The 17,525-nt window shown below is 55.4% G+C and overlaps 1 protein-coding gene across 3 annotated transcripts in view; it reads right to left on the bottom strand.

Annotated features, from left to right (window-relative positions):
* Window positions 1-264: 264 nt before the first annotated feature.
* LOC100383808 (uncharacterized) overlaps window positions 265-17,525 on the bottom strand; it is a 29,798-nt gene continuing 12,537 nt past the window's right edge. The window contains exons 1-8 of one of the 3 annotated variants that reach the window (NM_001368211.1): window positions 3,382-3,922; window positions 3,063-3,288; window positions 2,679-2,921; window positions 2,539-2,589; window positions 2,040-2,300; window positions 1,894-1,946; window positions 1,406-1,775; window positions 488-1,311 (exon numbers count right to left, since the gene is read on the bottom strand). In NM_001368211.1, the coding sequence (NP_001355140.1) occupies window positions 488-1,311; window positions 1,406-1,775; window positions 1,894-1,946; window positions 2,040-2,300; window positions 2,539-2,589; window positions 2,679-2,921; window positions 3,063-3,189 (1,929 nt within the window). In that variant the 5' untranslated portion in view covers window positions 3,190-3,288; window positions 3,382-3,922. Of the gene's footprint in view, window positions 1,312-1,405; window positions 1,776-1,893; window positions 1,947-2,039; window positions 2,301-2,538; window positions 2,590-2,678; window positions 2,922-3,062; window positions 3,289-3,381; window positions 3,923-17,525 lie in introns of those variants that run through there. The other 2 variants (XM_008653526.2, XM_008653529.3) reach the window with 2 other exon arrangements.

Raw genomic sequence — 17,525 nt, 5'->3', positions numbered from 1 at the left:
AGTCACTGGAGAGTACTTCCAAATCGGCGCTCATGATATGTTTGGTTTGTTGTCTAATTTGTGACAATTTATCTAACTTTTCTGACTAAGTTTAATTCTTAAATTCGAACAACTGACTTTATATAAAGTGTGCCACAGCTAGTAACGAACCAAACAAGCCTTAGTCTCTTGTTTTTATGCCACTGTTCTGTTTTGAATTGGTAGTCACCTTTTTGCATGCGAACTGTTCTATTTTGAATAAGGCAACCGAAAAGCACTGCTGCAGAACTGAAAAAGTGAAACAAAGGTCCTTGCCAGTAACCATGTCATGCCATACAAACCGGCAAAACAAAATTTGTGCAGCTTCATTCGCAGCTTTTTACTAGGTTCTGTTCATGCATGTGAATTTCTTGAACACAATCACACTATGACACGCCACGGGTATACTCATTGACTTATTTTGATGTTGCGTATATTGGTTATGTGCGCATTTGATAACCTTGATCGATCAAACCTTGTACAGCATGCCGATCTCGACTCGCTGTTGCAGCGGCGTCCCCAGCGCCGGCAGCGCGGAGCGACAGATGCCGTGCAGGAACTCGTAGAACCCGAGCATGACCTTGTCGAACCACCCGGCGTCCTCGCCCACGTAGAACCTCATCTTACCCCGAACGTGCACGACGCCGTTCGTCCTCGCCGCCTCCAGGCGCGCGGCCTCTTCCGCCCCGGCCTCCGCCGTCCCAAAGTGCCGGCGCAGGGAGCCCGTGACCTGCGCGGTGAGGTCGCCGCCGCTGAGGCTGTCCGCGTACCCGTACTGGACAGTGCAGCCGTACACCCCGTCCGGTCCCAGCCTCGCGACGAGGACCCTCTCCCGCTCGTCCACCTTGGCCACCAGCAGGTACCGGAGGGTGACGAAGACCGTGACCGCGTGCAGCGAGCTCATGTTCTTGATGTAGTGGCCGACGATGGGCGTGAGCCCGTCCTGGATGTTGCTGTAGAAGAAGCACAGCCCGGGGACCCTCTGGACCTCCGGCTTCGCCAGGAGCTCGCCGAGGCGCTCCACGGTCACCTTGTTCGCTATCTCGTACTCCGTCTTCCGCTGCCTGCCGTAGTACCAGCCGAACATGACCATCGCCAGGATGATGGACACCGCAAAGGGGAGCCAGCCGCCTTCGGGGATCTTGGTGAAGACTGCACTGACATAAGACCCTTCCATGACGACGAAAGGCACGAAGTAGAGCGCCACAAGAACAGGCGGCGTTCTCCATATAATGATCATCACCAGGGTGAGCATGACTGTGGTTATGAGCATGACCATGATGACCACAACACCTGCAGCCACAAAACAACCACGCATGCATCAATTCTCCAGCATGCAGGAACAAAGCAGCAGCTAGATGCAGAGCGTTTTGCAGAACCCACTTACCGAATGCGTTCCCGATCGCATTCCCAGCTCCGAAGCCTAGTACGACGCTAACGCAAAGCACCATGAGGATGTAATTGGTTTCTGGGGAGTAAACCTCCCCTTCCTTGTGCTGCGACGTGTGCACCACCTTAACGCGCGGGAAGTAGTCCAGGACAACGGATTGCTTGATGACTGAGAACGTCGCGGATATCAAGGATTGGCTTGCGACGATCGCCGCCAGCGTCGCGATGATGAACATGGGCCAGTAAACAGGGCGAGGAACAAACTTGTAGAATCCGTCACTGAAGTCGTTGACGTTGTTGATGAGGTACGCTGTTTGCCCAGCGTATGTGAGCACCAGAGAAGGGTATATGCTAGACAGAAATGCTATCTGAAAACAAAAAACAAGACACGGACACGGCGGCGTTTAGCTGAACTGGCCATAGCATGAACAGCTCACAAGGAGAGGATCTCAAAGTTGCAGTGTAGTGTTGATGAAAATAAACAACCTGAATACCCTTCTTACTGAAGTGGCCAAGGTCTGCAAACATGGCTTCAGCGCCTGTACGCATGCAGGATCCGTGGTTATGTTAGTGCTGCATCATGTTTGGTGGATCAAATTCAAATGCATGCATGGTGGTGGCGAAGTTGTTACCCGTGATGCATAGAACAGTTCCACCGAGCATGCGCCACCCTTCCTTTTTGTTTCTCAGGAAGAAACGGACGATATAGTGCGGTGAGATGGCTTTGAAGATGCCGGGGTAGTAATGAACGATGCTGTACAGGCCGATGATTGGAGTGGTGAAGGTCCACGCCGCCATGATCGGTGAGAACAGGAAGCTCACTTTCGAGGTCCCATACTTTTGCAGCAAGAACAAGCCGATAAGGATCACGGCAGACAGAGCTTCCACTACAGCTGTGGTATATTCAAAAGGGAGGATGCCCAGTGTATTAGCAACGCATGTGTGTCAGAAGATTGTTGTTGTTATTACTTGTTCGGTTCGCTCTCAATCCATGTGGATTGAGTGGGATTGAGTCGGTTTCAATCCATAACAAGTCAAAATCCGTCTCGATCCCGTCCAATACACTCCAATCCACATGGATCAGGAATAACCGAACAAGGCCAAGTGGTTACATCTGTCAAACCAACTTACAATTCCTGACGGATGGAAATGGCCCTCTCAACCCTTGGATCGCTGATAAAACTGAAACGATGAGGTAAAGTAAAGGATGAATTGACACATATCGCTGGGATCACAGAAAAAAAAAGACTGCCTTAAGCATAGGGACAAACCTGAAATGGCAGGAGTGAGTATGCCATCCCCAATGAGCATGCACATTCCCAGTATTGACATGAACAGCAGCGCTCTTCTGGCTGTTATGCTTCGCTCAAAGAATTTCCCCAGCCAGCTAGGCCTTCTAGCTGCTGCAGACTGATTTCGAAGCAGTGGCTCCTCTTCCAAATAAACCTTTTTGGAAGGAAGTATGCCTATATCAGCATGCCTACACAGCAAAGAGTACATGGCAAATGTACCCCCTACAGAAAAATAAGCATGCTCTTGTTGTTACTGTGTTAGAAAGCAATATTCGATCTGCTCATGTAAAGACAAGTCTTTTTCTAGAAACTAAATGGCCACAAGCTGAAGAGGAAGAAAGGCAGCTTGGGCACGGTAGTTACCTTCACCATGATCGTCGGCGTTGAGTGCTATGCCTACATACTTGACCACACCAATCAAAGTAAGAGTCCAAAACATTATGCTGTATAACCCCATGTAGTCATCTTTCGTGGGAGATGACAAGTTCATTGACGGATAAACGTAGAGGGGAGACGTGACGAGGCCACCAAACACAACGCCGAGGGTCTTGTAAGCAAGGGCTAGATCTTTGCGAAGGTCGTTGCCAGCCTGCTCGTAGTTGATGGAAGACATTAGCGCGCAATGAACAAGAAAGATAGCAATCCAACTTTCTTCTTGGTAAGATAAACAAGAGAGATGCACATTTTGCACTTGTTAGACTGTGTGTATTGTGTACTGCCCCTCATGGTGCCGCCCCGATCGTCGGCCTCACAGGGTCTGGCACTCTGGCGCCGACAACGGCGGTTCCGACACGAGCGCCCTGGCTGTGTCCACTGTCCAGCCCTCTACTGCCCTCGGTGCAGCCAGTCGAGGCCTCGTCAGCCTCACTGCCACCATCATCGGCCATGGTGCGCGCCACTGCAGTCTCAACCTGGCTTGCCTAGGCACCGCTGGCCCTAGCGCAACCGTCCTTAGCATGGGCGTAGGCCACCAGGACTTCACCATCCTGGTGCCATTGGAGACCCAGCCCTGACTGGCCCCCTGTGTACTGCTTGTCTCAGGGGACATGGACTCGGCCTGGGTGCAGGCCTCGCTGCTGGCGCTTTCGTGGCTCAGGATCTCAGCCCCTCTTGCTTCACTTGGCTAGCCATCGTAGCTCCCGCGACCCATAATCTCACTCACTTCTATGTCGCTGCTGCTCACTCCACCCTCGTAGCGGCTCTTGCGACCACCAAGGTCGTTGTGGCTGCTGTCCGAGAGCGTGAGCGCACTGCAACCCTTGCCTAGTAACCGAAGGAACACATTGTTGTGGATCTTGTTGAGGTCGCGAGCATACTCTTGGTGGTCTTCCCTGCATCAACCTACCGCCAGACTATTAGGTAACTAAGGGTACTAGGGACTAGGGAGTACGAGGATGCCATCGTCGTTAGTCTCCACGCAAAGGTGGTGAATGTTCAGAATATCAGTTCTTTGGTCCCTGTCCTCTCTTTGACCTAACTTTTTTCCTTGTCTGAAAGACTGAAACAACTATATATTTCTCCTGGCCGACGACGTTCTGATGTCAGTCATGTATGAGATGTATCATATCCACGAAGAAGCGAGTGGCCGATGGATGCGCTTGGTGATTAAGATCATGGATTTAGAGAGATTTTGCAGAGCTCACTATTGTCGTTAGAATATGAGATTAAATTGCACCATGTATTCGATGCTTCTAACAATGTGGCTCCTCCCTACCTCTAGAAGCTAGCATGGACAGAAAAAAGACGAGTAATTTTGAAAAATAAACACCAGTAAATCCAGGGAAAACATACATATTGTTGAGCACCATATTTGATACCTGAAACGACCGGATGGTCAAGCCTTGTGGCCCGGTCGGTCAACGGGTTAGCCCGGACAATCGCGATCAGATTAACTCAGACGAGAGTACTTACCCAACATGTGGTTATCCTAACCTATTCATGGAAATATGTTGGATCTTGCCTAGGAACGAGTTTAGACCTCCTCCTATAAATATAAAGGGATACGGCCGATTGAGAACCACCGAACACATTCCAATAACCAATATATTTACTTCTTTATCATTCATGCCTTAGAAGCAGGTGTAGCATAGCTTAGTTATAGATTCCACATATTAATCTTCATCTCTATTCGTCTCTACGTCATCTAGAGGCGTCTTGGGTGGTCTGCCGATCTCAAAACGACCCTAGGATCTTAACCTGACGAGGTCCCTCCCAGGGGCAAGATCCAGGTTCACCCGAGGGATTTCTGCGTTGTCCACTAGTAGAAAAGAGCTCAAAGCTTACGATATGGATTAATTTTTACAAGCGGTTTCAATTATCAAATGCCAATGCTATTTCTAGTGGCGATTCCTTAAGAAAACCGCCACTAGACCGACTAAATCGGCCTGAAGAGTGGTGCAATCAATATCGCCTATTTACTCGCCTTCAGGGATGTCATGGTACTTTCCTGTCTACTCATTGCAGATATGTTGGCCTACTCAAGTGTGCGGTGGTATGATGATGAATTCGTACTACTAGACAAATCTATTTGCTTATTCCGGCTGGTGGGCACCACAAGTTTTTACCTATTAACATGTTGATGAGGTAGCTATGACCGAAGAGGTTGCAATCCTAAACATCCTCTATGCATTAGATTTTTATCAAATAGTTATATTGTCTGATCACAAGAGCCAGCGACTTACATCGCGCTAGAGTTTATATTTTGGGAACAAGGCATGTTGCATAATCTATTGTTTCCCAAAAGTGGATGGTAGTACTAAATGCTTTTGGTTCGTCAAGCTCCACCAAAAGGCAGGGCATGTGTTGAGCACCATATTTGGCACCTGGGCATGGCCGGACGGTCCGCGGGGTTAGCCCGGATGGTCCGCGACCAGATTAACTCGGCGAGAGTACTTATTTCACGCGTCATTATCGTAACCTATCCATGGGAATCTGTTGGATCTCGTCTAGGAACGGGTCCATACCTCCCCACTATAAATATTAAAGGGTACGACCGATTGAGAACCCCCGAACACATTTCAATTGAACCAATCTATTTACCTTCTTTATGATTCATGCCTTAGGAGTAGATGTAGCCTAGCTTAGTTATATATTCCACATATCAGTTTTCACCTATATCTGACTCTACATCGGCTAGAGTTGTTTTGGGTGGCCTGCCGACCCCAAGATGACCCTAGAATCTTACCATGATGAGATCCCTCTCTAGGGCGAGATCTAGGTTCATCTGAGGGCTCTTTACACCATTGTGGATGGTTCACAACCTCTTAGAGCCGAACCCAAAGTCATGCTCATCATGACAAGGCCATAGGGTCCATGGCTGTTTGATGACCCTAAGAAGGCGCAAGCATAGAGGTGGAGTTCAAGACTGAATTAGTGTTATTTGTCCAGTCTTGTGACCAACCGTGGATGGCCTGCCACCTCAAAGAGAGGTTGGTTACTGAAAGGGAATTAGGCTTACACCTAGTCCCTAATTAATTTTGGTGGTTGAATTGCCCAACACAAATAATTGAACTAACTAGTTTGCCCAAGTGTATAGATTATACAGGTGTAAAAGGTTCACACTCAGCCAATAAAAAGATCAAGTTTTGGATTCAACAAAGGAGCAAAGAGGCAACCGAAGGCACCTCTGGTCTGGGGGCACCGGACTGTCCGGTGTACACCGGACAGTGTCCGGTGCACCAGAGGATTCCAACTCGATCTTGCCACCTTCGGGAATTTCCAGAGGCACTCGCGCTATAATTCACCAGACTGTCCGGTGTACACCAGACAGTGTCCGGTGCTCCAAGGAAGAGCTGCCTCCGGAACTCGCCAGCCTCGGGAATTCACTTCAGCCGCTCCGCTATAATTCACCGGACTGTCCGGTGTACACCGGACTGTCCGGTGTAACAGCGGAGCAACGGCTATTTCGGCGCCAACGGCTACCTGCGACGCATTAAATGCGCGCGCAGCGCGCGCAGATGTCAGGAACGCCCATACTGGCGCACCGGACATCCAACAGTACATGTCCGGTGTGCACCGGACATCCAGGTGGGCCCAGAAGTCAAAAGCTCCAACGGTCAGAATCCAACGGCATTGGTGACGTGGCTGGGGCACCGAACATGTCCGGTGTGCACCGGACTGTCCGGTGCGCCATCGAACAGACAACCTCCACCAACGGTCAAGTTTGGTGGTTGGGGCTATAAATACCCCAACCACCCCCACATTCATTGTATCCAAGTTTTCCACTTCTCAACCACTTACAAGAGCTAGGCATTCAATTCTAGACACACCAAAGAGATCAAATCCTCTCCAATTCCACATAAGGCTTTAGTGATTAGCGAGAGAGATTTGTCGTGTTCTTTTGAGCTCTTGCACTTGGATTGCTTCTTTTCTTTCTCACTTGTTCTTGTGATCAACACACAATTGTAATCAAGGCAAGAGGCACCAATTGTGTGGTGGCCCTTGCGGGGAAGTTTTGTTCCCGGCTTTGATTTGAGAAGAGAAGCTCACTCGGTCGGAGGGACCGTTTGAGAGAGGGAAGGGTTGAAAGAGACCCGGCCTTTGTGGCCTCCTCAACGGGGAGTAGGTTTGAGAGAACCGAACCTCGGTAAAACAAATCCGCGTGTCTCACTTCATTATTCGCTTGCGATTTGTTTTGCGCCCTCTCTCGCGGACTCATTTATATTTCTAACGCTAACCCGGCTTGTAGTTGTGTTTATATTTGTAAATTTCAGTTTCGCCCTATTCACCCCCCTCTAGGCGACTTTCAATTGGTATCAGAGCCCGGTGCTTCATTAGAGCCTAACCGCTCGAAGTAATGTCGGGAGATCACGCCAAGAAGGAGATGGAGACCGGCGAAAAGCCCACACAAGCCACGGGAGCACTTTATCGGAAGAGTCCCGCACCAAGAGGAAGGAGAAGAAGAAGAGCTCCTCCAACAAAGGGAAGGAAAAGAAATCTTCTTCTCACCACAAAGAGAAGAAGGAGAAATCTTCCTCTCACAAGCCACATCGGAGTGGGGATAAGCACAAGAGGATGAGGAAAGTGGTCTACTACGAGACCGACACTTCATCAACATCGACCTCCGGCTCCGATGCGCCCTCCGTAACTTCTAAACGCCACGAGCGTAAGAAGTTTAGTAAGATCCCCTTACACTATCCTCGTACATCTAGACATACTCCATTACTTTCCGTTCCATTAGGCAAACCGCCAACCTTTGACGGTGAAGATTATGCTAGGTGGAGTGATTTAATGAAATTTCATCTAACCTCACTCCACAAAAGTATATGGAATGTTGTTGAGTTTGGAGCACAGGTACCATCCGTAGGGGATGAGGATTATGATGAGGACGAGGTGGCCCAAATCGAGCACTTCAACTCTCAAGCCACAACCATACTCTTGGCCTCTCTAAATAGAGAGGAATACAACAAGGTGCAAGGGTTGAAGAATGCAAAGGAAATTTGGGACCTACTCAAGACCGCGCACGAGGGTGATGAACTAACAAAGATCACCAAGCGGGAAACGATCGAGGGGGAGCTCGGTCGCTTTCGACTTCGCCAAGGAGAGGAGCCACAAGACATGTACAACCGGCTCAAGACCTTGGTGAACCAAGTGCGCAACCTCGGGAGCAAGAAGTGGGATGACCACGAGGTGGTTAAGGTTATTCTTAGATCACTCATTTTCCTTAACCCCACTCAAGTTCAATTAATTCGTGGTAATCCTAGATATACTCAAATGACCCCCGAGGAAGTTATCGAGAATTTTGTGAGCTTTGAATGTATGATCAAGGGCTCCAAGAAGATCAACGAGCTTGATGAACCCTCCACGTCCGAAGCACAACCGGTGGCATTCAAGGCGACGGAGGAGAAGAAGGAGGAGTCTACACCAAGTAGACAACCAATTGACGCCTCCAAGCTCGACAATGAGGAGATGGCTTTAATCATCAAAAGCTTTCGCCAAATCCTCAAGCAACGGAAAGGGAAGGATTACAAATCCCGTTCCAAGAAGGTTTGCTACAAGTGTGGTAAGCCCGGTCACTTTATCGCTAAATGTCCATTATCAAGTGACAGTGACAGGGATAACAACAAAGCAAAGAGGAAAGAAAAGAAGAGGTACCACAAAAAGAGGGGCGGCGATGCCCACGTATGCCGCGAGTGGGACTCTGATGAGAGCTCCACCGACTCCTCCTCCGACGAGGACGCCGCCAACATCGCCGTCACCAAAGGACTCCTCTTCCCCAACATCGGCCACAAGTGCCTCATGGCAAAGGACGGCAAGAGGAAGAAGGTAAAATCAAGATCCTCCACTAAATACGAAACCTCTAGTGTCGGCGTTTCGAGACTGGGGGGTCCCCGAGCCGACGTGTGAGTGTGCCGCGTGCCCCAGCCCAGATGGGTCGAGCGCGTGGGCGAGCGCGAAGGGGGGAGAAGCGAGGTGGCCGGAGACGGGCGTGAGAGAGGTGGAGATCCCGCGGCCTTCGTGTTCGTCCCGCGCCCAGGTCGGGTGCGCTTGCAGTAGGGGGGTTACAAGCGTCCACGCGGGTGAGGGAAGCGAGCGGCCCTGAGAGAGCGCATGTCCCGTCCTCGTCCCGCGCGGCCAACCTTCTCTAAGAAGGCCCTGGTCCTCCCTTTTATAGGCGTAAGGAGAGGATCCAGGTGTACAATGGGGGTGTAGCAGAGTGCTACGTGTCTAGCGGAGGGAGAGCTAGCGCCCTAAGTACATGCCAATGTGGCAGCCGGAGAGATCTTGGCACCCTGCTGGCGTGATGTCGTGGCTGTCGGAGGAGCAACGGAGCCTGGCGGAGGGACAGCTGTCGGAGCGGTCGAGTCCTTGCTGACGTCCACCTGCTTCCGTAAGAGAGCTGAGAGCCGCCGTCGTCACAGAGCTTGTGGGGCGCCATCATTGCCCATCTGGCGGAGCTAGCCAGATGGGACACCGGTCTTGTTCTCCATGACCCGAGTCGGCTCGGGGTAGGATGATGATGGCGCTTCCTGTTGACGTGGCGGGCCTGCGCCCTAGGTCGAGCGACGTGGGGGCTCCTCCGAAGCCGGGGTCGAGTATGTCTTCCGTGGCCGAGCCCGAGCCCCCGGGTCGGGCGAGGCGGAGATCGTTCGGCAGAGGCCCGGGCGGAGTCCGAGCCCTAGGGTCGGGCGAAGCGGAGTTCGTCGTCTTCCGGGTCTTAGCCCGAGTCCGAGCCCTGGGGTCGGGCGGAGCGGAGTTCGCCGTCTTCCGGGTCTTAGCCCGAGTCCGAGCCCTGGGGTCGGGCGGAGCGGAGTTCGCCGTCTTCCGGGTCTTAGCCCGAGTCCGAGCCCTGGGGTCGGGCGGAGCGGAGTTCGCCGTCTTCCGGGTCTTAGCCCGAGTCCGAGCCCTGGGGTCGGGCGGAGCGGAGTTCGCCGTCTTCCGGGTCTTAGCCCGAGTCCGAGCCCTGGGGTCGGGCGGAGCGGAGTTCGCCGTCTTCCGGGGCTGAGCCCGAGTCCGAGCCCTGGGTCGGGCGGAGCGGAGCTTCCTATGGCGCCTTTGGCAAGGCCTGACTGCCTGTCAGACTCACTCTGTTGAGTGGCACTGCAGTCGGAGTGACGCAGGCGGCGCTGTCCTTCTGTCAGACCGGTCAGTGGTGCGGCGAAGTGACGGCGGTCACTTCAGCTCTGCCGGGGGGCGCGCGTCAGGATAAAGGTGTCAGGCCACCTTTGCGTTAAATGCTCCTGCAACTCGGTCAGTCGGTGCGGCGATTTGGTCAGGGTTGCTTCTCAGCGAAGCCAAGGCCTCGGGCGAGCCGGAGATGCGTCCGCCGTTAAAAGGGGGGCCTTGGGCGAGACGGAAGTCCCTCGAGGTCGGCTTCCCTTGGCCGAGGCTAGGCTCGGGCGAAGCGTGATCGAGTCACTCGTATGGACTGATCCCTGACTTAATCGCACCCATCAGGCCTCTGCAGCTTTATGCTGATGGGGGTTACTAGCTAAGAATTAGGCGTCTTGAGGGTACCCCTAATTATGGTCCCCGACAGTAGCCCCCGAGCCTCGAAGGGAGTGTTAGCACTCGCTTGGAGGCTTTCGTCGCACTTTTTTGCAAGGGGACCAGCCTTTCTCGGTTGCATTTTGTTCCGGTGGGTGCGCGCGAGCGCACCCGCCGGGTGTAGCCCCCGAGGCCTCGGAGGAGTGGTTTCACTCCTTCGAGGTCTTAATGCCTTGCGTAATGCTTCGGCTGGTCTGGTTGTTCCCTCATGCGAACTGGTCGTAGCCCGGGTGCACGGTCAGGGCCCAAGCTCTCGGGCTGGTATGTTGACGCTGTCAACGGTCTGGCCGGAGCCGGGTTTGCGAGAGCAGCCCCCGAGCCTCCGCACAGGGCGAGAGGACGATCAGGGACAGACTCGGCTTTTTTACATACGCCCCTGCGTCGCCTTTCCGCAAGGAGGGGGGGAGAGCGCCATGTTACCCTCGATGGGCACCGAACATGGTGTCTCCGGTGAGCTGCAAGCGGGTGATCCGAGTGGACGTCCGTGCCCCGTTCGTTGGGGTCGGCTAGGGGCCCAGAGGCACGCCCAAAAGTACCTGCGGGTGATCTGCCGGACCCGGTCCCCTGGCAACGGGGTCCGAGGGCTCGATGCCTCCCTCCGATGGGATTCCGTTACAAGATCGTTCCCGCTGGTCTCGGAAATGTCCTAGGGTACCTCGGGAGCGCAGCCCGAGCCTCGGTTATGTATCGAACGTACCCCTGGTCATCCCTCGCTCGGTGTCTGAGGCGACTGTGAACCCTTCGGGGGCCAGCCTTCGAACCCCTGATCAGTAATGGGCGCGGAGCCCGAGTAGCCTGAGGCGGCCATGGAGCCCTTCGGGGGGCCGACCTTCGAACCCCTGACCAGTAGTGGGTGTCGGGCCCACGCGATCTGAGGCGACTGTTGAACCCTTCGGAGGGCCAGCCTTCGAACCTCTGATCAGTAGGGGGGGCTCGGAGCCCGGTTCCTTCGCAAAGAAGGATCCTTTTCGGGGTATCCCCCTTTCCCGGTCCCTGTTGCAAGAGATAGAGAAAGAGGAAAAAAGGAAAAGGATACGAAATCGAATGACGTGGCGTACCTTTTTTGGCGCGGTAATTACGGCGAAGGCGAAGCGTCGCCCGCCGCTCCTGCCAGAGGCGCCGCCTGTCCCGCCGCGGAGTTAATGCGACGGGGCGAGTGGTTGGCGGGGTGGCCGTTGCACGTGCGCGAGCCGTTCGAGGAACGCATCACGGGCGCACCGTCTTCACGCCGTGGGAGGAGGCTCTCTTGCTGTCCCTGGATGGGACGTGAGCCTGGCTGACGACGTGACCGCTGCTCCCGCCCGCCTGCCACCGTCATTACTGCCGGCCCACTTTCGGCCGCATTGACCGTCGCGCCAGGCTGGCGCTGCTGGGTCGTGCGCTGGGTCGCCTCGAGTCGCGGCATAGGTTCCGCAACCGAAGAGGTGCGACGGTGTTGCACGTGGCGGTGCGGTTGCTTGCATGCAGCAACTGGCGCGCTGGTTGCGTGACGCGTGGGCCTGGGCCTCCAAGCTGGCGTGTCAGAAGTCGGAGAAGCGCGTCCACCTGGCGCGGTTGCATGCCGCCTGCATGGCTGCCCGCCCCTTCCGCCCGTTGGTCTGGGCAAAAGTGGGGGGTCGCTTGTAACCGCTGGGCGGTCGCGTGCACCGCGCGCGGCGGTTTGGCTTCTTCTGCTCTGAGCCGGTTTGCATGACATGCGGGACCCAGCCCCCGAGCCGCAGGGGAGGGCCTTGGAGCGTGTTGGAGAAGACTCAGCCCGTGGCGTTTGGGGGCGCACGTAGGGAGAGTTGCCTTTAAAAGGGGGGCGACCCCTTTCGGAAGGCAACCATGTTTTCTTCCTCCCTTATGCGTCGTGTCTTCTGTTGCTCCACAGGCCTTCCCCATGGAGTGGGGTTGTTCGTACCTGCGGAGGGGGAACCGGAGTTCCGTTTGTAATGGCACTTCGAATGCCAGTGTTTTTGTTCATCGTGGCTGTCGAGGCCTGAACATGTATGTAATTTCGGCACGGAGCCGTGTTTTTTCCTTATTTTCGAGCGCTAAGTCTCGCCTGTTGATTATCTGAAACGCTTCACCAAGCATGAGTCGCCCCGTGTCAAGGTGACGAGTGAGGTATCCGTATCCCGGAGGCGTAGGAGTCCCTCGGCTCGATCGGCCTTGTTGTCTGAGGCTCCTCTAGCTCAGTTAAAGGGACCCCTTGGCCGCTCTTCGATGAGCCGAGGCCAGGGGTAGCGATATCAGTACGAATAGAGGCGGAGTTGGCTCGAAAATGGGAACCTGGTTGGCCGGAGCCTAGCCGGGTTGCCCGTCAGCGGGGTTGACGCCGGAGTTGATCAGCCGAGGCCTCGGGTCGGGCTGGCGCCCTTGGAAGATGGTTGGCCGAGGCCCCAGGGGTAACCGGCTGAGCCGCCTGCTCGGGCCGGATTCCTGGAGAAGTCCCCGGACCGCGTCGCCGTCCGAGGCTGGGTCGGATCTCGCTGAAGGCGTCGTCGATGCCGAGGGTGCTACAGCCCCCTTCCAGCGTGAAGATCCGAGCCTGCAGGATCAGATGGTCTTGTAGCGTGTGCCTTCTGCGGCCGCCGAGGCCAGAAAACACACCCTCGCTGCGTTGTAAAGCCGCGTCTCTTTTCCTCTTATTCCGAGCATCTGGACTTTCCGTCGGTAACAGGGATGTTTGTGTGGGCGAGAGTTGCTTCTCGCGGAAGGTGATGAGTGAGGTATCTGTATCCCAGAGGCGTGGGAGTCCCTCGGCTCGGTCGGCCTTGCCGCTTACGCGTACTTTCGCCCGTCCACGAGGCCCTGTCACCGATTCAGTCGAGAAGGCTTGAAGGACCGCCTCGGCAGAAGAGCTTCCGAACGTGAAGACTTGTTCGGTCCGCGGAATCACTTTATCCGAACGCGAGTTACTTATCGCAGAAGGTGATGAGTGAGGTATCCGTATCCCGGAGGCGTAGGAGTCCCTCGGCTCGGTCAGCCTTGGCTGCTTACGTGTACTCCGTCGTTTCCAGGATCCGCTTTTCGAAGTAGTCAAAAAGCACGAAAGAAATTCTGCTAAAAAGAGATCCTTTTTCGAGGAAAATTTCGACGCGGAGGGGGTCTCCCCCCTTTTAGCCCCCGAGGGAGGGTCGGGCTTTGCCGAGGCGAGGCCGACCCTTCCTTGATGACTAAACTTTGCGTGGGTGCGAGGTATATGAACAACTTGAAAACATCTTAAGGGTAGAAGTGACGTAGCTGTTTGATGTTCCAAGCGTTGCCGTAGATCTCGCCTTGATTGTTGGCCAGCTTGTATGTTCCGGGCTTTAGGACTTTGGCGATGACGAATGGCCCCTCCCAGGGGGGCTTGAGCTTGTGCCTCCCTCGGGCGTCTTGCCGCAGTCGAAGCACCAGATCGCCCACCTGGAGGTCTCGGGACCGGACCCCTCGGGCGTGGTAGCGTCGCAGGGACTGCTGGTATCGCGCCGAGTGTAGTAAGGCCTTGTCCCGAGCCTCTTCCAGCTGGTCCAGCGATTCTTCTCGGCTAGCTTGGTTGCTTTGATCGTTGTAGGCCCTCGTCCTCGGGGAGCCGTATTCCAGGTCAGTGGGTAAGATGGCCTCGACCCCGTAGACCAGGAAGAACGGCGTGAAACCCGTGGCTCGGCTCGGCGTCATCCTCAGGCTCCAGACCACCGAGGGGAGTTCCTTCATCCATCGCTTGCCGAACTTGTTGAGGCCGTTGTAAATCCGAGGCTTGAGCCCTTGTAGAATCATGCCATTGGCACGCTCTACTTGCTCATTCGACATGGGATGAGCCACGGCAGCCCAGTCCACCCGGATGTGGTGATCCTCGCAAAAATCCAAGAACTTTCTGCCGGTGAACTGGGTACCGTTGTCGGTGATGATGGAGTTTGGGACCCCGAAGCGATGGATGATGTTGGTGAAGAACGCCACCGCCTGCTCGGACCTGATGCTGTTCAGGGGTCGGACCTCGATCCACTTGGAGAATTTGTCGATGGTGACCAGCAGGTGCGTGTAGCCCCCGGGCGCCTTCTGCAAGGGACCGACGAGGTCCAGACCCCATACAGCAAAGGGCCAGGTGATGGGTATCGTCTGCAGAGCCTCAGCGGGCAGGTGGGTCTGCTTCGCATAGAATTGGCACCCTTCACAGGTGCGGACAATTCTAGTGGCGTCAGCCACCGCCGTTGGCCAGTAGAAGCCTTGCCGGAAGGCATTCCCGACAAGGGCTCGAGGCGCTGCATGATGGCCGCAAGCCCCCGAGTGTATTTCTTGCAGGAGTTCCTGACCTTCGGCGATGGAGATGCATCGCTGGAGGATGCCCGAGGGGCTCCGGTGGTAGAGCTCCTCCTCATCGCCCAGCAAGACGAACGACTTAGCGCGTCGAGCTACTCGCCGAGCCTCGGCTTGGTCGAGGGGTAGCTCTCCCTGGCGGAGATATCGCAGGTACGGGGCCTGCCAATTTCGATCAGGCGTGGCCCCGCTCTGCTCCTCCTCGACGTGCAGCGCCTCGGCCCCTGGGGCCGAGGGTACCTCGGGCCGAACCGAGGGCGCCTCGGGCTGAGCCGAGGGTGCCTCGGGCTGAGCCGAGGGTGCCTCGGGCTCGGGCGAGTCGCCGACCTTGACGGAGGGTTGGTGCAGATCCCGGGAGAAGACGTCCGGGGGGACCGTCGTTCGCCCCGAGGCTATTTTAGCCAGCTCGTCTGCAGTCTCGTTGTAGCGCCGAGCGATGTGGTTGAGCTCGAGCCCGAAGAACTTGTCTTCCAGGCGCCGAACCTCATCGCAGTAGGCCTCCATCTTCGGGTCGCGGCAGTGGGAGTTCTTCATGACTTGGTCGATGACGAGCTGCGAGTCACCGCGGGCGTCGAGGTGTCTGACCCCTAGCTCGATGGCGATCCGCAACCCGTTGACCAGAGCTCCGTACTCGGCCACATTGTTGGACGCCGGGAAATGGAGGCGTAGCACGTAGCGTAGGTGCTTCCCGAGGGGTGAGATGAAGAGCAGGCCCGCGCCGGCTCCCGTCTTCATCAGCGACCCGTCGAAAAACATGGTCCAGAGCTCCGGTTGGATCGGAGCCGTCGGCAGCTGGGTGTCGACCCATTCAGCTACGAAGTCCGCCAACACCTGGGACTTGATGGCTTTCCGAGGGGCGAACGAGATCGTTTCGCCCATGATTTCCACTGCCCACTTTGCGATCCTGCCCGAGGCCTCTCGGCACTGGATGATCTCCCCCAGGGGGAAGGATGACACCACAGTTACCGGATGAGACTCGAAGTAGTGTCGTAACTTCCGCCTTGTCAGGATCACAGCATACAGCAGCTTCTGAACTTGCGGGTAGCGGATCTTGGTCTCGGACAATACTTCGCTGACGAAGTAGAGTGGCCTCTGAACGGGCAATGCATGCCCTTCTTCTTGCCTCTCGACTACAATCGCGGCGCTAACCACCTGAGTGGTAGCGGCGACGTAGACCAAGAGGGCTTCTCCATCAGCTGGGGGCACCAAGACAGGCGCCTTTGTAAGGAGCGCCTTCAGGTTCCCGAGGGCTTCCTCGGCCTCAGGGGTCCAAGCGAAACTTTCGGCCTTCCTTAAGAGGCGGTACAGAGGCAGACCTCTTTCGCCGAGGCGTGAGATGAAGCGGCTCAGGGCCGTGAGGCATCCCATGACCCTCTGTACGCCTTTTAAGTCCTTGATGGGTCCCATGCTAGTGATAGCTGCGATCTTCTCCGGGTTGGCTTCGATGCCTCGCTCGGAGACGATGAACCCCAGGAGCATGCCCCGGGGCACCCCAAAGACACACTTCTCAGGATTGAGCTTGACTCCTTTCGCCTTGAGACATCGGAATGTCACTCCAAGGTCGGAGAGGAGGTCGGAAGCCTTCCTTGTCTTGACTACGATGTCATCGACGTAGGCCTCGACTGTGCGACCGATGTGTTCGCCGAACACATGGTTCATGCACCGCTGGTACGTCGCGCCCGCATTCCTCAGACCGAACGACATGGTGACATAGCTGTACATGCCGAACGGCGTGATGAAAGAAGTCGCGAGTTGGTCGGACTCTTTCATCCGGATCTGGTGATACCCTGAGTAGGCATCAAGGAAGGACAGGGTTTCGCACCCAGCAGTGGAATCCACGATTTGATCGATGCGAGGCAGAGGGTAGGGAACCTTCGAACATGCTTTGTTGAGACCAGTGTAGTCTACACACATCCGCCATTTCCCCCCTTTTTTCCTCACAAGCACAGGGTTGGCAAGCCATTCGGGATGGAATACCTCTTTGATGAACCCCGCTGCCATTAGCTTGTGGATCTCCTCGCCTGTCGCTCTGCGCTTCTCCTCGTCGAATCGGCGCAGAGGCTGTCTGACGGGTCGGGCTCCGGCCCGAATATCCAGCGAGTGCTCGGCGACATCCCTCGGTATGCCGGGCATGTCCGAGGGACTCCACGCAAAGACGTCGGCGTTTGCGCGGAGAAAGTCGACGAGCACTGCTTCCTATTTGGGGTCGAGCCTGGAACCAATCCGGATCTGCTTGGAGGTGTCGCCACTGGGGTCGAGTGGGACGGCCTTAACCGTCTCCGCTGGCTCGAAGTTGCCGGCATGACGCTTCACGTCTGGCACCTCTTTGGAGAGGTTCTCCAGGTCGGCGATGAGGGCCTCGGACTCGGCGAGGGCCTCGGCGTACTCCACGCACTCCACGTCGCATTCGAACGCGTGTTTGTACGTGGGGCCGACGGTGATGACCCCGTTGGGGCCCGGCATCTTGAGCTTCAGGTAGGTGTAGTTGGGGACGGCCATGAACTTCGCGTAGCATGGCCTTCCCAGTACCGCGTGGTAGGTTCCTCGGAACCCGACCAC

The sequence above is a fragment of the Zea mays genome, chromosome 7, assembly GCF_902167145.1.
Source record: "Zea mays cultivar B73 chromosome 7, Zm-B73-REFERENCE-NAM-5.0, whole genome shotgun sequence".
Taxonomy (NCBI): Eukaryota; Viridiplantae; Streptophyta; class Magnoliopsida; order Poales; family Poaceae; genus Zea; species Zea mays.
The sequence above is the reverse complement of the archived record's forward strand: the minus strand, read 5'-3'. Positions and strand labels throughout refer to the sequence as shown.